The 19206-nt window shown below is 33.4% G+C and overlaps 1 protein-coding gene and 2 long non-coding RNA genes across 5 annotated transcripts; 2 read left to right on the forward strand and 1 right to left on the reverse strand.

Annotated features, from left to right (window-relative positions):
• The first annotated feature begins 2414 nt into the window (after nt 1-2414).
• LOC114762715 (uncharacterized) lies at nt 2415-3909 on the forward strand. The gene is made up of 3 exons (XR_003742276.1): nt 2415-2698; nt 2958-3106; nt 3869-3909. It is a non-coding gene; the product is annotated as an uncharacterized LOC114762715 (long non-coding RNA).
• Nucleotides 3910-3912: 3 nt separating this feature from the next.
• On the forward strand, nt 3913-8261 carry LOC114762713 (P-loop NTPase domain-containing protein LPA1 homolog 1-like). Its single transcript, XM_028952267.1, is given in 7 exon segments — nt 3913-4193; nt 5387-5468; nt 5637-6062; nt 6180-6300; nt 6303-6916; nt 7057-7167; nt 7530-8261. Coding segments are annotated over 5 exon segments (1593 nt in total). The 5' UTR covers nt 3913-4193; nt 5387-5468; nt 5637-5687; the 3' UTR covers nt 7902-8261.
• A 4906-nt stretch (nt 8262-13167) lies between these two features.
• Nucleotides 13168-14390, reverse strand: LOC114762727 (uncharacterized). Of its 3 annotated transcripts, none has more exons than XR_003742279.1 (3): nt 14210-14390; nt 13668-13943; nt 13168-13366 (listed from the first exon to the last, which is right to left on the reverse strand). It is a non-coding gene; the product is annotated as an uncharacterized LOC114762727 (long non-coding RNA). The 3 variants fall into 3 exon arrangements; XR_003742280.1 differs by having other exon boundaries at nt 13668-13946; XR_003742278.1 differs by lacking the exon at nt 14210-14390 and having other exon boundaries at nt 13668-13952.
• Nucleotides 14391-19206: the final 4816 nt, after the last annotated feature.

Below are 19206 nucleotides of genomic sequence, written 5' to 3' on the forward strand. Positions count from 1 at the left end.
AATGAGTCTTATATTTAGGACCAAAACCAACTCAAGAATTAGGTCATATATTAAGGATTGGATGAGTATACGTATAAAGAATTTTTTATCCTTAGTATAAATCACCTAATTAAATTTAGAGTAAAATACACCGGTCACCATTCTATTTTATCTCAATTACATAAACTTTCCTTCTATTTTGAAAATGTATATAAATCTCCTTTATAATTAAAACGTATGTTACATAAACCCCTTCCTATATTTAAGATTATATTTCTATCCACTCAAACCGTTAAGTTTGACTTTAAATTCTTTTTTGACCAAAATTTCCCTTTTTAACTTAATAATTATTTAGACACTTTATATTTTCTAAATTTTTTTTATACAATCAAAAAATAATTCTAATATGTGTATTTTTAAAATTTATAATATAATTTTTATCTAAATTATAAAATTTTATATTATTTTAATATTTATCACATCCATTGGAAATTATTTACTTTGATTTCTTTTAAATTGTAAGAACATATTTTCAAATACATAATTTTGTTTATTGTAAAGTTTAAATGATACAAGTTTGAAAAATTTTATAAATTATTTAAATTTACAACTCAAAACTTTTAGACACATCTTTGTTTCAAAAATTTATAAACATATTTAGTCAAGTATATATATTTATTAAAAAAAATAGTTAAATTTTTAATCAAATTTGTTATATCTGCCTTAACGAAAGGAAATTCATGTAACTGTAAAAATATAATTTAAGAATTTATTAGAATGAGGGGGTTAAAATAGTAAATAAATTTATTTTAATATAAATTTTAGTTAAAAAATAATATTTTTAGAATATTCGTAACAGTAATAACTAACTAGACTAAGCTATACGTTTTAAAAATAGAAGAGAGATCTGTGTAATTGATGCAAACTAAAAGGTAGTCAGAGTATTTTACTCTTAAATTTATTAATGAGCGCACAATCTTATTCCTAATTTATTATTACATAGACAATTATTTTCTTAAAAAAGTATATATAAATTAAATAGGATAAAATTAAAAAATTATTAAATTTTAAAATATAATTGTTGAGTTTTGAGATTTTTCGTGAGCAAAATATGTTCAAGGCACCTTGTAAATACTAAGTAGGCTTAGAGCAGCAGCTGAAGTCTGAAGAGGGGCCCCGAGTGCTGTATATTTTAATGATACTAACTAAATCATACAAGAGAGAAGACCGGAAGAGAGCATAAAGGAGGGAATGGAAAAGGGTCATGTTCGTTCAAACTCGGCATGCTTTTGACCAAAAAAAAAAAACTCGGCATGCTCATAAAATAAAATACAAAGCCATCGTAATTCTTAAATACCGCATACACATAACGACACAAACCAGAGGGAGCCAGGCCGCCGATTTGTTTTCTTCCTACCCGGTCAAAATGGAACACGTCTTCACACACAAGAACATGATAGAAAGAAGAACACGTCAAATTAAAGTGGGGCGTCCAATATCTAATCCCGGAGTTATCCTTGTTTTTCACCTTTAATTTTAATTGTTTAATCATATTTTCCTTGTAATATGATAAATATATAATTTTAATATAAGATTAATCTTAATTAATATATATGTTATGTACCCATATAGAATAGAATTTAATAAAAATAATTTAGGACATGTTTGACAACAACTAAAAATGGTTTTGGAAAACTCTTCTATGAAAAACGAGACAAACTTCTCTACATATTTATTTTATACTCTTCCGTTTTTAATATAGGACCCAATTGCTGAGTTGGTTTTGATCCTAATATAAAATTCATTTCTCATATTTATCAATTTTCTCTAAATTACCCCTATAGATACTCCATCAACCATAATCAAGTAGAAGATAGAGAGGGGTATTAAGAAAGATGATTATGATATTTTAGGAAAAACGTGTCACAATTTTATAATTAACTAACTTACCTAACTTCTTAATCTAATCAAATTAGTTAAATGGGTCCTATATTAAGGATCGAAGGAGTATATTATAAAAATATTTGTAAAACTATGTCGGCCGCCTGAGTCCATTTTACTGCTCCTTCCTCAAACTGATAAATTTTTATTATTAACATTTATTTTCGCACATCCATTTTAGGTGCCACGTAATTTTAGCCGGATCCATCACCGTTCAACTGGGCTGATGACCAAAAAATAAAAACAAATATCATCATTCAGCGAATTGGGCATTCGGTGTTGCCTTTGCACACAATGACCCCGCTTTGTCACTTTAATTACAGAATCTATCACTCGGATCCCGTGTGGGTTGGGCGGACCCACAACGATTTCACCCCTAGACCTAATCTTGTCTCCTAGGGTTCCATTCGTTACTCGTTAGCATTTGGCGCGACCTTTCGCGGCAGTTGAAATTCTGGCACAGTCCGAAGGAGAAACCCGTCATTTCATGCCCTCGAAATTTTATACGTGGTGCGTGAAAGGTGAAAACTAGATGAACCCAGGCAGATCAGGAGAATGCTGAGATCGCTTCTCAAAAACTAACAAATGGTGGATCATAGCGCTGTCTAAATCTTAGTTTCTCCTCTCTGATCTTCTCACGTGGTTCGTTTCTCGGCGTTTCTTTTACTCATCGGAATCTGCTTGATCTCCCCCCTTCGGATTTTAATTGCTCGATTCTAAATCCTTTTCTGGTCCCATTGCTTCTGTTCAGTTGCCTCCTCCAGGAAGTCACATTACAGTTAAGTGTCCATGTTTTCAGATTTTCATTTTTCCCTTTACCGTTCTTTGCAAACTTTCCCGGGATCCATTTTTTAAAAATGTTCCAATGGGCCCACGGCGCATAATGTCGTGCATTTTGATTTTTGTCTTCTTTTCATACTTATATCAGTCTATGAGTCTCTGTCTTTTGCTGAGAAGTGGCAGTTGGCGTTGGTTTTTCATTACTGTTATCGTGAGCGTGATCCTTCTCTGAGTGTTTGTGCCATACGAATGTGCAGGGATGGCTGACGTTGGGAAAGTGCTGTATATTGTGGTGGTTGACGAGTATGAGCAGAAAGCGAAGGGCAAGGAGTCATTTCGGTATACACGCCCTGTTCTGCAGAGCACTTTGCAGTTCATGGGATGCAAAGCGCGACATGCCTTTAAGGTATGTCTTCTTTCAATTCAATTTGACAGTTTAGTTAATAAATGAAAAAAAAAAAAAGAACTCCTTTGTTCACAGCGTTATCCGTTTCTGTGTTGGCTGATGCTGTGAACTTTCAGTATGTCACGCTCTCTTTCACTTACTTTGAATCATTTTTGTTTATGGTACTTTAATGATCTCCTTATTCATTCGAACAAGGTCGTGAGATTTGTGCTACGGTCGAGCGTATTTTAACGTCGTTGATCTAGACTTTTTGTATCTTGATAATTGTTCAGAAGTTAGACAAGTGGTTAATTTACTCCGAATGGGGTAGTTTTTCAGCTGTGTTACCTGACTGAAAGATCTGTTGCTGTGCCTTCCCATTCTGTGTTCCTTCGGGCTCATTGTGTCTAACAAGTAGAGCATCGGGATTCTTCCCTCTCTTTTCTTTGAGGAAAATGCAAACGTTCCCTGACCTTTTATGTTTCCCTTCTTACGTTTGCATACTATTTTGGCTCTCCTTGTTTCATTCCTGTTGGCATGATGATAAATGTCATGACTTTTGACATTGAGGCTCTTAAAGTGATCAACGAGTTTAGCATGAGTATGAGATTGAAGTATCAATCTATGCATATTTTTGATAGATGATTGAGTTTACATGGTTGAGTGACTAGAATGCTCACGTCTGGTCTTTTTTTATTGTCAGTTTCACATCATATTTTTATTGAATGTGACACATTCTAGACCTTTTGCACAAGTCTTCTAAATGTTCTTTTCTATCACCAGATCAGTAAAAGGGTGTTTGAACTCACAAGGAGCGAGAGTTTCCTGATACTTTGCTGCCTGAAGGAATTTTAACATCAGGAATTGGTGCAGCTGAGGAGAATTTTGAGATAGAAGGTGGTCATTATGCTGGTGCTAAAGCAGATGTACAGAACAACTCATTCTCGGGGAAAGCTAATAGAATTAAGAGTGCACTATATGAGTTGTACAAAAGGCGCACAACTGCAGTGGTTCGCAGAGAAACATTTTTAGATATTGTCTGTGCAGCTCTGGCTGAATATAAGTATGTGGGACCCAACCAGAGATCAGATCTGGTTCTAGCATGCAGGTATGACATCAATTACTACCTTTGTGGGGACTGTTTTGATCTGCAGTAACCTGAAGAGAACGAGGAAAAAAATCTGGTTTTGGTTGCTGCTTCTGCTTTGATGCAATGGAATTTATGTTTAAAGTTAGTCTACAGTGACTGGTATATTCTTGGTCAAGGGTATATTTTCCTACAATCATTATGTTGTTATAAAACATTTTTGAGACTGGCCTGTGTTATGTTAAATTTTTTAGGTATACTCCTTTGGTTGTTCCCTGAATTTAAAAGCTTTTGCAAACACTTCAGTCACAGACTATGATTTTCTGGACTTCAGCCTGACTGTCATCCTTAGTATTAGGAGTTTTAAATGCTTAAGCCACTCTGACTTGTTAGGTTAATGTACTCGGGAAAATTAGGTGGTGCTTGATAACCTAGCTTCATTTAGATGGTTGAATTTTAAACTCTGTCGGGTTCATCCAGCTCTAAATTTCTTTGAATACATGTCTGGAATTTAAGTGAGACATTTCTAGCCATTGAAGTGAGACCTATGGCTGCCTGACGACAGTAATCAGTGGCTCAACACATCCATCGTTCCATGTTCCAAGATAGGCTGCATCTATCGACTGTCATTTCAGCAAAATATGTACTGTCTTGTCCTTCAATCTGAACTCACATCTCTATAGTCTAACAGTTTGACTTATGTTAAATCTAGGTTATATAATTGCTAGAAACTTGTGGAAGGGAGTAGAGGACAATTTTTAAATTATTGCCAAGTCGATTTTATTGTGGTTACATGGTCAAAAGGTTCCTAGCTCATTATTGGTATATGCTTTTGTTAATATTTCCTGTCTCTACTTCTGATTTGATTCACCACACCTAAAATCTAGACAATTGAAGTTCCCTTCAAGGTTGTTTTGGAAGGAAGTTATGAAGCACAAGAGCACCGACTCTTTGAAAAAGGATTTGGGTTCTTTAGACGTTGTATCAAAATGTTTATTTTGTGACCTATTTCCAGGTTAATATCCGAGCTCGGTCCATGCTTCATAAGGATTTTTGTTTAGTAACTTGTTGCGCTTTAATATGAAATGGCGTGCCAATTTTTATATCAAGCTTTGTTTTGGTTGTATTTTATGCTAATGATTGATGATGGGGATATTATCTTGTACACAGTACCATTTTTTTTCTCTGTTAACTTTGATGTTTTTTAAGTGCAGAATCCGAGAACGGAAGGAATCTGTCACAATTCTGCTGTGTGGCACCAGTGGCTGTGGCAAATCCACTTTGTCTGCATTGCTGGTATCTTTGCATTGACAAGTAGTTGTCTTTTAACAATTACAAATATGTAGTGCCAGTTTTACTTGTTATGTGGTAGGATATTTAACTTGAAGTGAATAATAATGTTGAAACTAAGCCTATAATTTTGTAGTTCGAGAACTTAAAGTACCATTTATACCTCCACTTCAGGGTAGTAGGCTGGGAATCACAACAGTGGTGTCAACTGACTCCATTAGGCACATGATGAGAAGTTTTGTCAGTGAGAAAGAAAATCCCTTGTTATGGGCTTCTACCTACCATGCAGGCGAGTGCTTGGATCCTATTGCTGTTGCTGAAGCAAAGGCTAGAAGGAAAGCCAAAAAGTTGGCTGGTGTGTCACATTCAGTTCCCAAGGGTGAAGTAACTGAGGGTGATAATCCTAAGAAATCTGATGGACTGACGCTGGATGTGGGTCCTACTAACACAGAACTGCTAAATCCAAAACAAATGGCTATTGAAGGATTTAAGGCACAGAGTGAGATGGTGATTGACAGTCTTGATAGGTTAATCACTGCCTGGGAAGAACGGAAAGAGTCCGTTGTTGTTGAGGGTGTTCACTTGAGCCTCAACTTTGTTGTATGTCAAATTTTTTTTATGGGGTCCTTTTTCTATTTCTTCTTTTCTATTTGCATGTTATCGTATGTTATATTTTTAATTGACATTTGACAATAACAGTAACAAATTGTGAAACAGATGGGGCTAATGAAGAAACATCCTTCAATCATACCGTTCATGATATACATTACAAATGAGGATAAGCATTTGGAACGATTTGCTGTGCGTGCAAAGTATATGACTCTGGACCCAGCAAGAAATAATATGTAAAGTATATCCGAAACATCAGAACAATCCAGGATTACCTCTGTAAGCGTGCTGACAAGCATTTAGTTCCAAAAATAAACAACACTAATGTTGACAAGAGTGTAGCAGCCATACATGCTACTGTCTTCAGCTGTCTTCGTAGGCGTGAAGCTGGGGAACTACTGTATGATCCTACTAGAAATACTGTCACTGTCGTTGATGAGGAATATAGAAATCAATGTGCTGCCAATTCCTTGAGCTCGAAAGGAATGTTTCAGTTGATACAGAGACAAGGGTCTTCAAGGCATCTGATGGCCCTCGTTAATACAGATGGGTCTGTGGCAAAAGTTTGGCCTGTTAATTCCGTTGACAGTTATGGGAACCCAGTATGGGGTGATGGATCGGTGCAGGGAGTAGGTTGTCCAATGTATGAACCTTTAACGATTGGCAAATCTGAACCTGTAAATCTTCCGTTTGGTTTGTACGGGATCAGTGCATGGCCTAGTGATGGTGGTACCAGTGGTGCCGGAAGTGTTGATGAGTCAAGGGCCGATGGGACTGACACTGGCAGCAGATATATGTCCTCTTGCTGCAGCTCACCAAGATTGTCTGATGGACCTGCAAAAGAGGTAAGCTTGATTACCACTATAAGCGACTTGGTTGCATATGAAATTATGTGCTTGATATCAATGGGAAGTAAATATAAAAATTTCAATTCTCTGAATTTTGTGTGTTAATTCTGATAAATTTTTTATGTGTTTCTTTTTAGCTTAAGGAGGAGCAGTCAGTGTATGGCAGTGATGAAGAGATTGATGATCCACCTGAGGTGGGCAGCGATGAGGATTTCAGTGATGATGGTGACAAGCGAGTCCATGATGAGGTAGAATTTAGCTTGTAGTTATAAAGACTTGAAGTTTGTATATTTAATGAAATTAACTCTAGAGTATGGATCCCGAGTCTTACGATTGCTTTTAGATAATCATTGCCGGCATATTTGTCGCATGGGGATTCTGATGGTTGGATCACATGTTTATTAATGGTTTTGAGTTTGTAGCGTGGCCATGAGCTGGCATGGGTGTTGATCCGTGCTGATTTGTTAATGATCAGCAATTTCATGTACTTAGACTCTGTTCATTGATCACAATCTCATGAGCTTGGAAAGGCAGCCAATCTCATTGCCACAACAAATCATTAATAAAGCCAATGCGTAGTCGTAATCTCTACTTTTCCATTGCTTTGCAGGTAGGCTCAGTGGACGAGGAATCTACAAAGTCTGATGAAGAGTATGATGATTTGGCAATGCAAGACATGCCGAAAAATGACTATTGGTCTGGCAATGATGAAGTGTCTAGAGAGAAGCTTGGTCACGGGAGCCATAGAACTAGGGTGCTGGAAAATGAGGAACGTCAAAACCATGGGCTCTACCTCAGAACTAGAAGTGAGCCAGTCCCCGAGTCCTCTTGCTCTTACTCATCTCTGTTCATGGAAAACAGTGAGAGGAGATTACATCCTGGTGAAGCCAAGTTAAGAAAGCGTTCTCTTAGTATTCCTGCATTGGAAAAGGATGGTTCGGCAATAATTGATCCGATCCTTTCCGGTACACCTCAAAGGTAGCATTAGTCTTAACCACCCCCTTTTTCCTCCTGTTTGGCCTCTAGTAGGAGCATCTAAGCATCCTTCGATGCCCTACCTGTATAGTAATCCTTAAAAACTTCCACCTTCTACTGCTTTTTTAGTGCTTTTTATTTTTTGGGTTTGATGTAATTGTTGAGCATGAAATAATCATGACGTTGATTGAGATTTTGCTGGGTGGGTGAGCAAGGACAGAACCAGCAGAATCAAATTCGGGTATCTTGAGATGCAAAAGCGAGCACTCCAATTGAAACCAGTTCCCACCCTAGCTTTCCCATTTGAAGTGCAGTGCTCAATCTATGTTGAATAAAAAGTTGAGAATTGACTGTATGTTACTCTTAAGCCTTGACTTTTTCTTAACTCCTATTTAATGACATGTCCTGCAATGATATGATTGAATACGAATGCAGTGCATTGGATATAATAATTTTTCGAACTAAAATGAATTTTGTAATAATTACGTTTTAAATAAATGCTTCAAATGTCATTTGAACATATACCAAGTTACCAGCCTGTCAGCTCACGGGTTGTGGTGGGCCGACCCCATGTGTGAGTTCCAACTCGGGCTGGCCTTTTTTTAATGTTTTTATTTTATTTTTTGGATACTTTCATTGATAATGGGTAATAAATTTTAAAAATTGTTTAAAACTATATCAGAAAATATAACTATTGAAAATGAAATTGAATAAAAAAACTTTGGATTATAGAATTGTTTTGTATCATTTTGACAACTTATTATATGGTATATATAAACACATATTCATTTTAATTTTTCAATGTTTGATTGCATTACCAACATTCATTTATCATTCTACTTCCAATCGAAATAAATTTAAATTACTTTGTTTAACTTTTTTCAGGGACAACTAAATTATGATCCAAGTTTTTCATGTAGCCCGGGACAAGTTATATTAGTTATATGCTATAGATAAATTTTTGTAAATTTTATAAAATACATATGGATAAAAAATATATACAAGTGAGATTTATATGAAACTCATATTTAACAATAAATAATTAAACTGTGAAACATAATACTTATTCATATTTTAACGAAAATTAAAAATACACTATTTTTTCTTTTAAAAAAAAAAGGCAGGTTAGTGGGACAACCTATCAACTCAAGTTCAACAGTGTGAATTGTCCCAACCTGCACCACCTGGTTTGCAAATTATGTCTTTTTTAAAATATCTTTATTAATCAAATGTATTGATTAAAATTATTATTATTATAAAGACTACCTTAGAAAAAAAAATAGATAAAGAAGAGAGATAAAATGGATTGTGTGTCGTCTTATATTTAGGACTAAAATAAAAATCAAACAAATTTTTATATTAAGGATTGGAAGTAGTATTTAACAATAAATAATTAAACTGCGAAACTAATACTTATTCATATTTTAATAAAAATTAAAAAAATACACATTTTTTTGAAATAGGCAGGTTAATGGGACAACTATCAACCCGGTTCAGATTGGAATTTTGCCAGCTTGTCAAAGTGCGGATTGTTCCGTTCGCAAATTATGACAGATCAACATGTGGGCTAACCAGCACCCACAACTAACCCTTATAAATTGTTTATGTTGTTTTGATTTTTGAAACCTTTTGGACGCCAAATGCTGTGTGTGAAAAAGACGTTAAAATCATATTAAATATATTCAACGTAAATGTCTACCCTTTTTTTTTTTGGGAAGTACCTATACAACATAGAGTGAGCGTAAAAGAGTATTGTGTCGCTGATACAGTGCATCACATCTTAAAACTAAATATGGACCCATGCGTTATGCAGAATTTGATATGAATAGTCTTATTCATGATCTATAATAATGCAGTTTTTTAGTAGTAAATTAGTAAATTATATATATTTATACGTATTGATGAACCGCAAATCTGTCTAAATGAAAATTAGCATAACATTGCAATGTTTTTATGCCTATATTACTGTATTAGACAGAAAAATATGCTGCCTCGATTTTCAATTTAGTCATTATGATGTTTAATGTTTTTACCTGATTTGTTTTATATTTTATAAATATAATCTTTTTGACATTATGACATATTACCTATGTTCCTTAATATAAGAACTATTAGACTAATTTGAATAGATAAAAAAATTAGTTAAGTTAGTTGTTTTTAATAAATATGTGTTGTCTTTTCTAAAATACCCTTGCTAATTATGTGTATTAGCTAGAATTATTATTTGATAAAACATTTAACATGTATAATTACTATAAGGACTATTATAAAAAAAAATAAAAAAATACAAAAGACAGAATAGATTAAAATCTTATATTTAAAACTAAATTAGCTCTGACATTAAAAACAAAAAGTAGTATATAAATGGGGAAAAAGGGAAAAGAATAAGAATATAAGGATGGAAATTAAAGCAGTGGAGGCAGGAGTCCTTAACAGCTCAGAAGACTGTACACTGAAACTTGGGGATATGGATCCAAGCTGGTCCTTTGAGTTGCATGTCTGCCCCCCAACGTACCATACATTGGGACCAATACCACCCCACGCTCCCCACACGGCCACACACAGATATGTGTTTTTACTTTCCTTTCCTCCTTTAAACTTCAAAAGTCTTTATTGCTTTCATTGCCCGGCAACAACAAAGCGTCTGTTATTTTCTGTAATCTGCGCTAACTTGAACTGTTTTATGTAGAATTTAGTAATCATATAGTTTTTTTTTTAAAAAGAAAATCAGTTATATATATAGTTAATACAAGTCTGACCAAATTTTTCTACCATATACATGAATCATTATATATGGAACGTGATTACTGGTTGAACTTGAGATAAGTGGTAGGCATTCTCATCACTTAAATAAATAATTGGGTGTTCGAGTTTGTCCATTGAAGAGTGTTTATCTTTATGTACAGAATTCTGGAAGAGATTATACTGTATTATTAGCAAAATATGCCCTTTTTGCCTTAAAAACATATGAAATTGATTGGGTAATGGATAGTTTTAGTGAATAAAGTTAATACTATCTGTTCCAGATTGACTGAATTCTAACACGATTCTCTCTCGACATTTTATTTTAGTATATACCGAGGAAACCGATTATGTATATTTATGAAAGAGCTGACTTTTACATAATATGAGTGATTTTACTTCCATATCTTGCAATAAAATGTGAAAAGTTATTATTTCTTTTGAAAAATAAAGATATTTTCGCGAACAGAATAATGACCATATGAATATATTTTCTAAATAAAAATTGCGTCCTACGGGATATATGGCAACATAGTATAGTGTGGTCCTGTAAAACGCCTGGATCGAGGGTGTGATATGTGATGAATCGATTTCAGAACTTTTCAGAACGAAAATGCCCTGCATAAAAAGAAAGCCCCCAGTTACTACCTCTGATGCTTAATATAGGATCTTATTCGACTTTTATTTTGATTCTAAATACAAGACCTTAATCCATTTTGTCTTTAATACTTATATTTTTTTCTCAAAATAGTCCTTCTAACAATGGTAGTTTTAGTTAATAAACTTAATTAGCAGGAATATTTTAAGAAAGACAACACTTATTTATGATAAATAACTAACTTAATTTTTTTTCTTAATCTCCTCAAATTAATCAACTAGCTCCTATAATTAAAATCAGGAGTAGTATTATTGTATGTTCTATTTTTACTTCAAAAGAAACTTTGTTATATATAGGGGCAAATTAAATATCATTTCGGGGGAAAGAATAACCATCCAGCAAAAATTAAGAATGAATCACCCACAAACGTGTTATTCCACCATATGCATATCAGAATTTTAAAATAAAATTAATAAAGTTTAAAATTTTTATTGGTCTATGTAAACATGTTAGAAATTATTTGTAAATAAGATTATAAAAATACTTCATATCGGAATGGACGTTCATTATTTATAGGAAATATAGTTCCGATTAAGCAACATATGGCAGCTGCAGCAGAATTCATAGGAGAAATTATCAGAAATTAACTAATTGCATCGAATATTCCAATGTGCAGTAATATTTAGTCGATAGCCAATAATATTAATGAATATATATGTTACATATATATATATATAATTTATAGTTAAAGTTTACATGTGATTCTTTTAACTTCATTCAAAGTTTCAATTTCATCCCTAATTTTAAAAAGTACATTTTTTTTATCATTTAACCCTAAAATCATTAATCTTGAATGATAATTTTTTATAACAATCATGATTATTTTAAAAATTAAATTTAATATATTAGCATTTAAACATATTTTATTAATATTTAAAATCTCAATATTATCATCTTTTCTTAATGGTTTTAGGGTTAGGGAAATAAAAATATACTGTTCAAAATTCAGAGACTAAAATAAAACTAACAACATACTTTAACTTATATTCATCTATTATTAGTTTACAAGAAGATTTTCGTTGTCACGATCGATTATTATCTCGTGTGTTTGATCGATGAGTATTAATCTGAACTTTCCAAACCCTAAATAATAGTTGTGAATAGGGAAGAAGACAGCAGTACCAAAACAAAATGGAACGATAGAAACGTAAATGGAACGTTGCATTGTGATCAAAATGTAAAATAGAGTAGGCAGATAAGGATAAAAGGTGTATTGATCATAATATCGAGTGTTATAACTTAAAAAACATATTTAATTAGAAACAATTTGCCAGACTGTACTGGACTCCAAATCGGAAAAGAACAGAACAAACCTATCTTCCAACCAAGTTAAATTCATTTTCACAAGTAATACCTCGTATTTATGTTTAATTATATTCCTTTACATATGTTTTAACCCAGTCAAATTCTTACACAAGCTTAGTTTATCATGAGGGACAAAACCTGCATTCTTTTTACTTCATCTTGAAGCAGAGAAGAAATTTTTGAAGCAAGAGTATAGCTACTCTACTATCTCAAGTTCTAAGACTTGACTAACTCATTTGCAGAGATTAAAAAATTACTAAAACATTTTAAAATATTTATATATATCATTTTTCTTCTAACTTATTTGTCTAGTTCACTTATAAATTGACATATAATCTAATCATTCATTACATCTAATCCTTAATATAAGAACCAGTTAGAAGATTAAATTCAGTCTTAAATACAAGACCTCAATTTTTTTCCCTCCCTCAAAATATCCCTATTGAATATAACGAATACCTAGACCAAATAATTCCAATTATGATTGAAGAGAATAGTTTAAAAAAGTCACAAATAACTAACTTAACTAATTTTCTTAATATCTTCAAATTAATCATCAAGTTTTTATAGAAGTAATGCATGAGTATTTTGTAACTTTATTAATCTTTTTAAATTAGTCAATTAAATCTTACATTAAAAAACAAATATGCTATATCATATAAAACTGCATATAATATGGATCCATCAAAATGAATACCCTCAAACACAGTACACACGTCATCTGTACTACGACCAGGCCGAGCACCACCACTTTCCATCCGTCGCCACTGCAAATTAAATGATTATCCTATAATCATTATCATACTAGACATATATGATAATTAGCTAAACTTTTCTCTTATTATATATATATATGTATTCAACATTATAATCCTGTAGACAAATTCAATTAAGATCCATTCTCATTTCTCGACCAAACTGAATCATTACTGTGATGAAGCGATAAAGCACAGAAATGGGGAAAATATCTGCAAATTTTCAGCAGTATATGCGAGCAAAAATCCATAAAGAAGCCAAGTGACGGTGAAATATGATGAGTGGAATAAATAAGAGGATAGAGTAGGATACCGCTGCTCCAACCCCAACTCGAAAGGTGTCCAGCAACCTGCTTCGGTTGGTCCACCAGCAACACACAGATTTCTCATTAAAGCCAAAGTCCAAGGCCTCCTTCCCCATAGAAGCAAAACAAAATGCTCCTCATTTTTTGCATAATCCAAGTTCCGAAACCTGCTTCAGTTTCAATGATCTCCTTCATGTATATATATCACCCACTTGCCAGAATGTCTCCAATTTCCAGCCATATAATATACATAGAACCCAGAGCCCCAGATTCACTGTGTTTCTCTGCTACATATGTAGGGGGTGTTTGGATAGAAACCAAACCATGGTTTCAGAAATGCTTTTACGGATTACGAAGTAAATATGTGGAGGAGATTACCTCGTTTTGCGGAAAAGTACTTCTAAAACCATGGTTTTGGGTTTCCCAAACACCCCTGTAGTCTCAGATCACAAGCCATCAGTAATAGTATAAATATATATTCAGATCATCACAGGCCATGAATAGCGCATATATATATACGACGGCTAATAAAGTAAGACTGCTTCCGTACCCTAATTAAAACCAAAATATGAGAGCTGCTTCTGAGTCTAGATTTAGAGGGATAGATCTGGACGAGAGAGTGAAAAAAGATACCATTTTTAATCCAAGCATGAAGTCATGAGCTGCTGGAAAAGAATATTCATATATAGATCTGTGAAGTCAGCAGCAGTAAAAGGACCTAAGCGCCGCTCAAACACGGCCTCAAAATATATATCGTAGTTCCTAGACATATATTTGGTAACCTAGGATTTCCTCTGCAAGATGCGAAGGATCTAGAGATTGTGAATTTCTGTATAAAACAAAATCACAACAATTAAAAAATCGGATTAAATAATAATAAGACCCACCTGACAACAACAGCAACGAGAACCACAGGGAAAGTAGAAAGAAGGAAAAGGCGGAAAAAAGAGAGTGACCTGTTGTTGTTTCACTGTGCAAAGCAGACAGTATCTGATCAAAGGGTTGGGTTTTTTGCTTTTTACAAGTCGTTCATGGCTGATGCAGCATCATCAAGATTCTCACTTCCGAAAGAAACTATGTGGCTAGAGAGACAGAGATTTTTGATAATAAGATTGCATCTATCATTCACAATCTCACTTCCACTTGTTGCATTTGCATGTGAATCTTGATGATGCTACATCTGCAAACAACGACTGAACCAATCTCTGCCCATGCAATCATATAGCCCCAAAAAGTAAATATCCACGGGCTTACCAATCTCATCATCGAATCGAAATGATTATATATATGGCCAGAAAAGGGAACTATAAAAGCCTTATAGCTCGCTGAAAATAGTCCCTCCCAAAGACAGATCGGAAAAAGAAGGAAACAACACGAGAGAGAAAGCTACCAGAAAGTAAAGGGGAAAGGAAGAGACTGGGGGGGAAAAACCGAAGGGATTTCTTGTGCAGGTTTTTTGGACAGCTGGTGGAAATCATGTTGATCTGCAAGTTAATCCCTCCAGAGACGCACGAAAGTAAACCCAAACCCCTTATCTTCCCTTTTCATTTCTTCAACCTCATGCTTATCAAGATCGACGATGAACAAATACTGAAAAAACGAAAGGGATTTTAAGGCAAAAAAATAGCTTCGAAATCTAGCGGTTTGACTTGTTGTGCGGGCTAAAGAAATCTTGTTCAATATTCTGGCTAATTAAAAGAAAAGTCTTTAGCGATAAAATAAGAAGAGGAAGGATAAGAAACCCAGGTTTTACTTTTCAAAATCAAATCCAGACAACAATGATCCCTCTCGGATTAGAGATTTAAAGCAAAAAGTCTCCTCTTCAACAAATCTCTATCTTGTTTTACGAGCTCTGTCACTTATAGCTAAGGAAAACTGGAAAAGGAGGAAATCTCCGAAATAGTTGAAGTGTGAAGAAAATCAGCAAGCAAAAACCTTACTCAAAAATACAAACGCATATATATATGACTGAAGAACAGAGAAAAAATCTGAAGCAAAAAGAAGCACACTACCTAGTATGTAACAGAACACCTGAGATGGGATCTAAATCCACAGGAGAAAATCAAAGAGAAAGAGGGAACCCACATGGGCGAATACAGGAGAAGAAGGTCAGATTCAGGTACTTACACACACACACACACGCAGAGAGCAAGAGAGAGGATAGCATGGCCTTCTTCCTTTATTGCTTTATTGGTAGAGAGTTTTGCTTTCTCTGTATTCTCATTGGTTCAACGAGGGAACTTAGCTGTATTAATGACGCTGTACCAAGTGATCCTTAAACCCTAGTTTTTTCCCCCCTCTTTTAATGGAGGATTTTTTTTTTCCCCCAGTGAATATAATGGGAGGGATTATGATGGCACAAGGACATGGATAACTGTGGCCGAGCTGAGGGGAAAAATGCACTACAAGGACATCTTCATTAATTCTACTTATTATAGAAGCACTTTATACGTCTGGACTCGTTGTTTTCAGATAATTTTATAGTTTCTATAAATGTTGTCCTTTTATTTTCGTATCAGTTCAATTTATACCCAATTATTCCTACGCTTTTGTACAGTGTAAGAAAATAAATTACCTTTTTATTAAAAATGTTAAAAATTTGTTACATAAAATGATATTATAATTTTATTCATTACATGAGTTAATATAATAAGAAATTATGATCTTATTTTTTATAAGAGTACGACAATAGAAAAATTAAAAGAAGAAGAAAAATGGCAATATTTAAATTAAATTCTTTATATTTATTATGTCAAATTTTTCAACATACATAATTATATGTGTCTTATTTTTGAAAAATTATCATTTAATTGTAAGCACACATTTCAAAAATAGGGCGCATAACTATTTGTGATTGAATATTTCGACATAATGAATATAAAAATTTTAGTCCAAGTATTTCTTAAAGAAAAACGTTGGACTATATAATTTATATAATAAAGTATACTCTATTTATAAATTATAAATATTATGGCACATTTTAAGACTGAATAAATATTAAGCTAAGCGACACACTCTCCGTCCAGCTGACTATAAATAAATAATATTTATTTATAGAATGTCTTAGTTAATGCAGTCGATATATAGTTGAATGTATTCAGAAGTGATGGAGACCCGATATCCAAAGGTTCAAACCTGGACGGGGCCACCTATATTGTGCACTCTTCAATATTCTTCTTCTAATGTCACTTTGGTAACTTTCCATAATCAATTTCTTGAAATAATTTTTTTCTGAATTTGTACACACACACACATCCATCAAGAATCGCCATCTCCATTATAGATATTTTGTGCTTTGATTGTTCTTTCCATCTTTGTGAGAGTTTTGTGTGATGGAAAAATGTGGGCTCCCTTTGGTTCGATCAATCACAAAACTGTAATGCAATACAGTTGAGTTGAATGCATTATTAATTATCATGCACGGACCATTATACTGTGATACACACACACACACACAAATTGTTAAATGAATATGTTGAAATTATGGAATGACATTTTTATCTTCTCAGCAAACAGAAAAAAAGGTCCCTCCTCCATGAGGTGCTGTCGATGTTTTGATGGTGCCAAGGGAGGGGGAGGGATGATGAAAAGGGATCTTGAGGGAAATATGTGTCTTTTTATAGATGCTAAAGTGAGATAAAATTGACCTTTTATTATAAAAAAAAATGGAGACTTTAATCGCCTTTTATAAGAGAAACCATGTGATTTTTTTAAAATTAATGTAATGTGACAGATACTAGCAGCTTGAGATAATAAGTAGAATCGAATTTATAGTTTCTTCACTTATATATAAAACAATTTTCATGACATTAAATTACAAGACTCTTGACAGAGGAACTTATAAGCTAGAATTGCCATATTTTATGTGCAATTAGTATGGCCATTTACCATGCAAATAAGCCAACCAAATACGGCTGCTAATTAGTAATTACTACACTCTCCATAACATATGATTACTAATCGGGTCATATTTATAGGGTACAGAAAGACATTTTTTATATAAATAGAAATTTTATCCTTTCTTTTTTATTGTGTTAATTTTGTTCTTATGGGATATAATGTATATTCATTCCGGTCCTTATTATATGCTTCAAATAAGTAATTTACGGATAACAAATAATTAGTTAAAATTAGTCAAAAGCAATAAATAGATTAGAAATATACTTTTGTTCCCAAATATACTTTTATAATAAATGAGAAAAGAATGAAAGAGAATATGTGAGAAAATATAATACGAGAGAAATAATTAAGGGCAACATTAAAAAAAAAGTATTAAATACCATACGTTTCTTCCTAAATTTGAAGTTTATAAATAGGAACAGATGGGGTATTAAAGTGAGATAAAGTTTAAATTGTTAAATTTTAAAAAAGAGATAATAAAATTTAAAATTTTTCTTAATTTATATGAAATACATTAAACGTGACTGGATCATTGGAGTACATTGCTTTAACGGTTTAACTAATTCATTAAGAATGATAGTTAAGTTAACTCATTAAATCTATCGATTTTTTTTTTAAACTTTACCCATATTAACTAAGCTCGTGCAATGGTAGTGTAAAAAAAAATGATGAGTCATATTTAGGAGGTGCTTGGATAGTATCAGAAATGCTTTTGAAAAGTACTTTTCCGTAAATCGAGATAAATTTCTCTACATATTTACTTTATATACTGTAAAAATACTTTTAAAATCATAGTTTTAATTTTATCTAAACACCTTGGGGATATTATGAAAAGAAAAGAATATGTTATCATTCACGCGCGAATCCAATCAAACGGTATCGTAGGCTTTAGCCCTTTAGTCGGGACAAAGGATGTACCCGCAAAGGGAAAAGGAAAAGGATTATCTGCTTCAAATATCTGGGTATCCAATATTTATTATATTTATATCATTATTCACTAATGTAAATAGAATGAATTAATTTCTATAACGTGCATATAGATACAAAGGATGAGCATTATACTTCCATCTCAAATCGCACGCAACACGGACTGCTCATATATTTATATGATATACATTATGATTATTAGCAAATTTGTTTTAATTCATCATTCAAACTTGAAACCTGCCCTGTGATTATACATATATGATCATTAAAAGATCATTTTCAATAAACACATAAATTTAAAGAAGGGGAAATCACAAATAAAGACCCTCGAATTAGTAAAGTCACCTGAATATGCTAAATTATTATGAGGGACCCGGTCTCAAATTGTAATTATGAAATCATGGCCAAATTACCAAAATACCCCTCTTTAATTTTTTTTTTTAAAAGAAAGCCACTGCCTCACCGGAATCCGGCCACCGGCGCCGGAGCTCCAGCGGTCGCTTCCGGCCACTGTCGGTAGCAGGACGCCAGAGTCCGGCCGCCAGAGCTCCGGTGCCGGCGGCCGCTTCCAGCGGTCTTCCTTTGTTTTTTTTTGAAACTGTTTTTTTTTTTAAATTGGGGGGAAGTGAGGTTGGGGGGATTTGATCCCCCAACCTAATGCTTCCCAAAATAAGGAATGACCATTGAGCCAACAAATTTTTGTTAACATTATGATGCAAA

The sequence above is a fragment of the Neltuma alba genome, unplaced genomic scaffold (genome assembly GCF_004799145.2).
Source record: "Neltuma alba isolate B1F8T4 unplaced genomic scaffold, ASM479914v2 tig00011241_pilon, whole genome shotgun sequence".
NCBI classification, from domain to species: Eukaryota; Viridiplantae; Streptophyta; class Magnoliopsida; order Fabales; family Fabaceae; genus Neltuma; species Neltuma alba.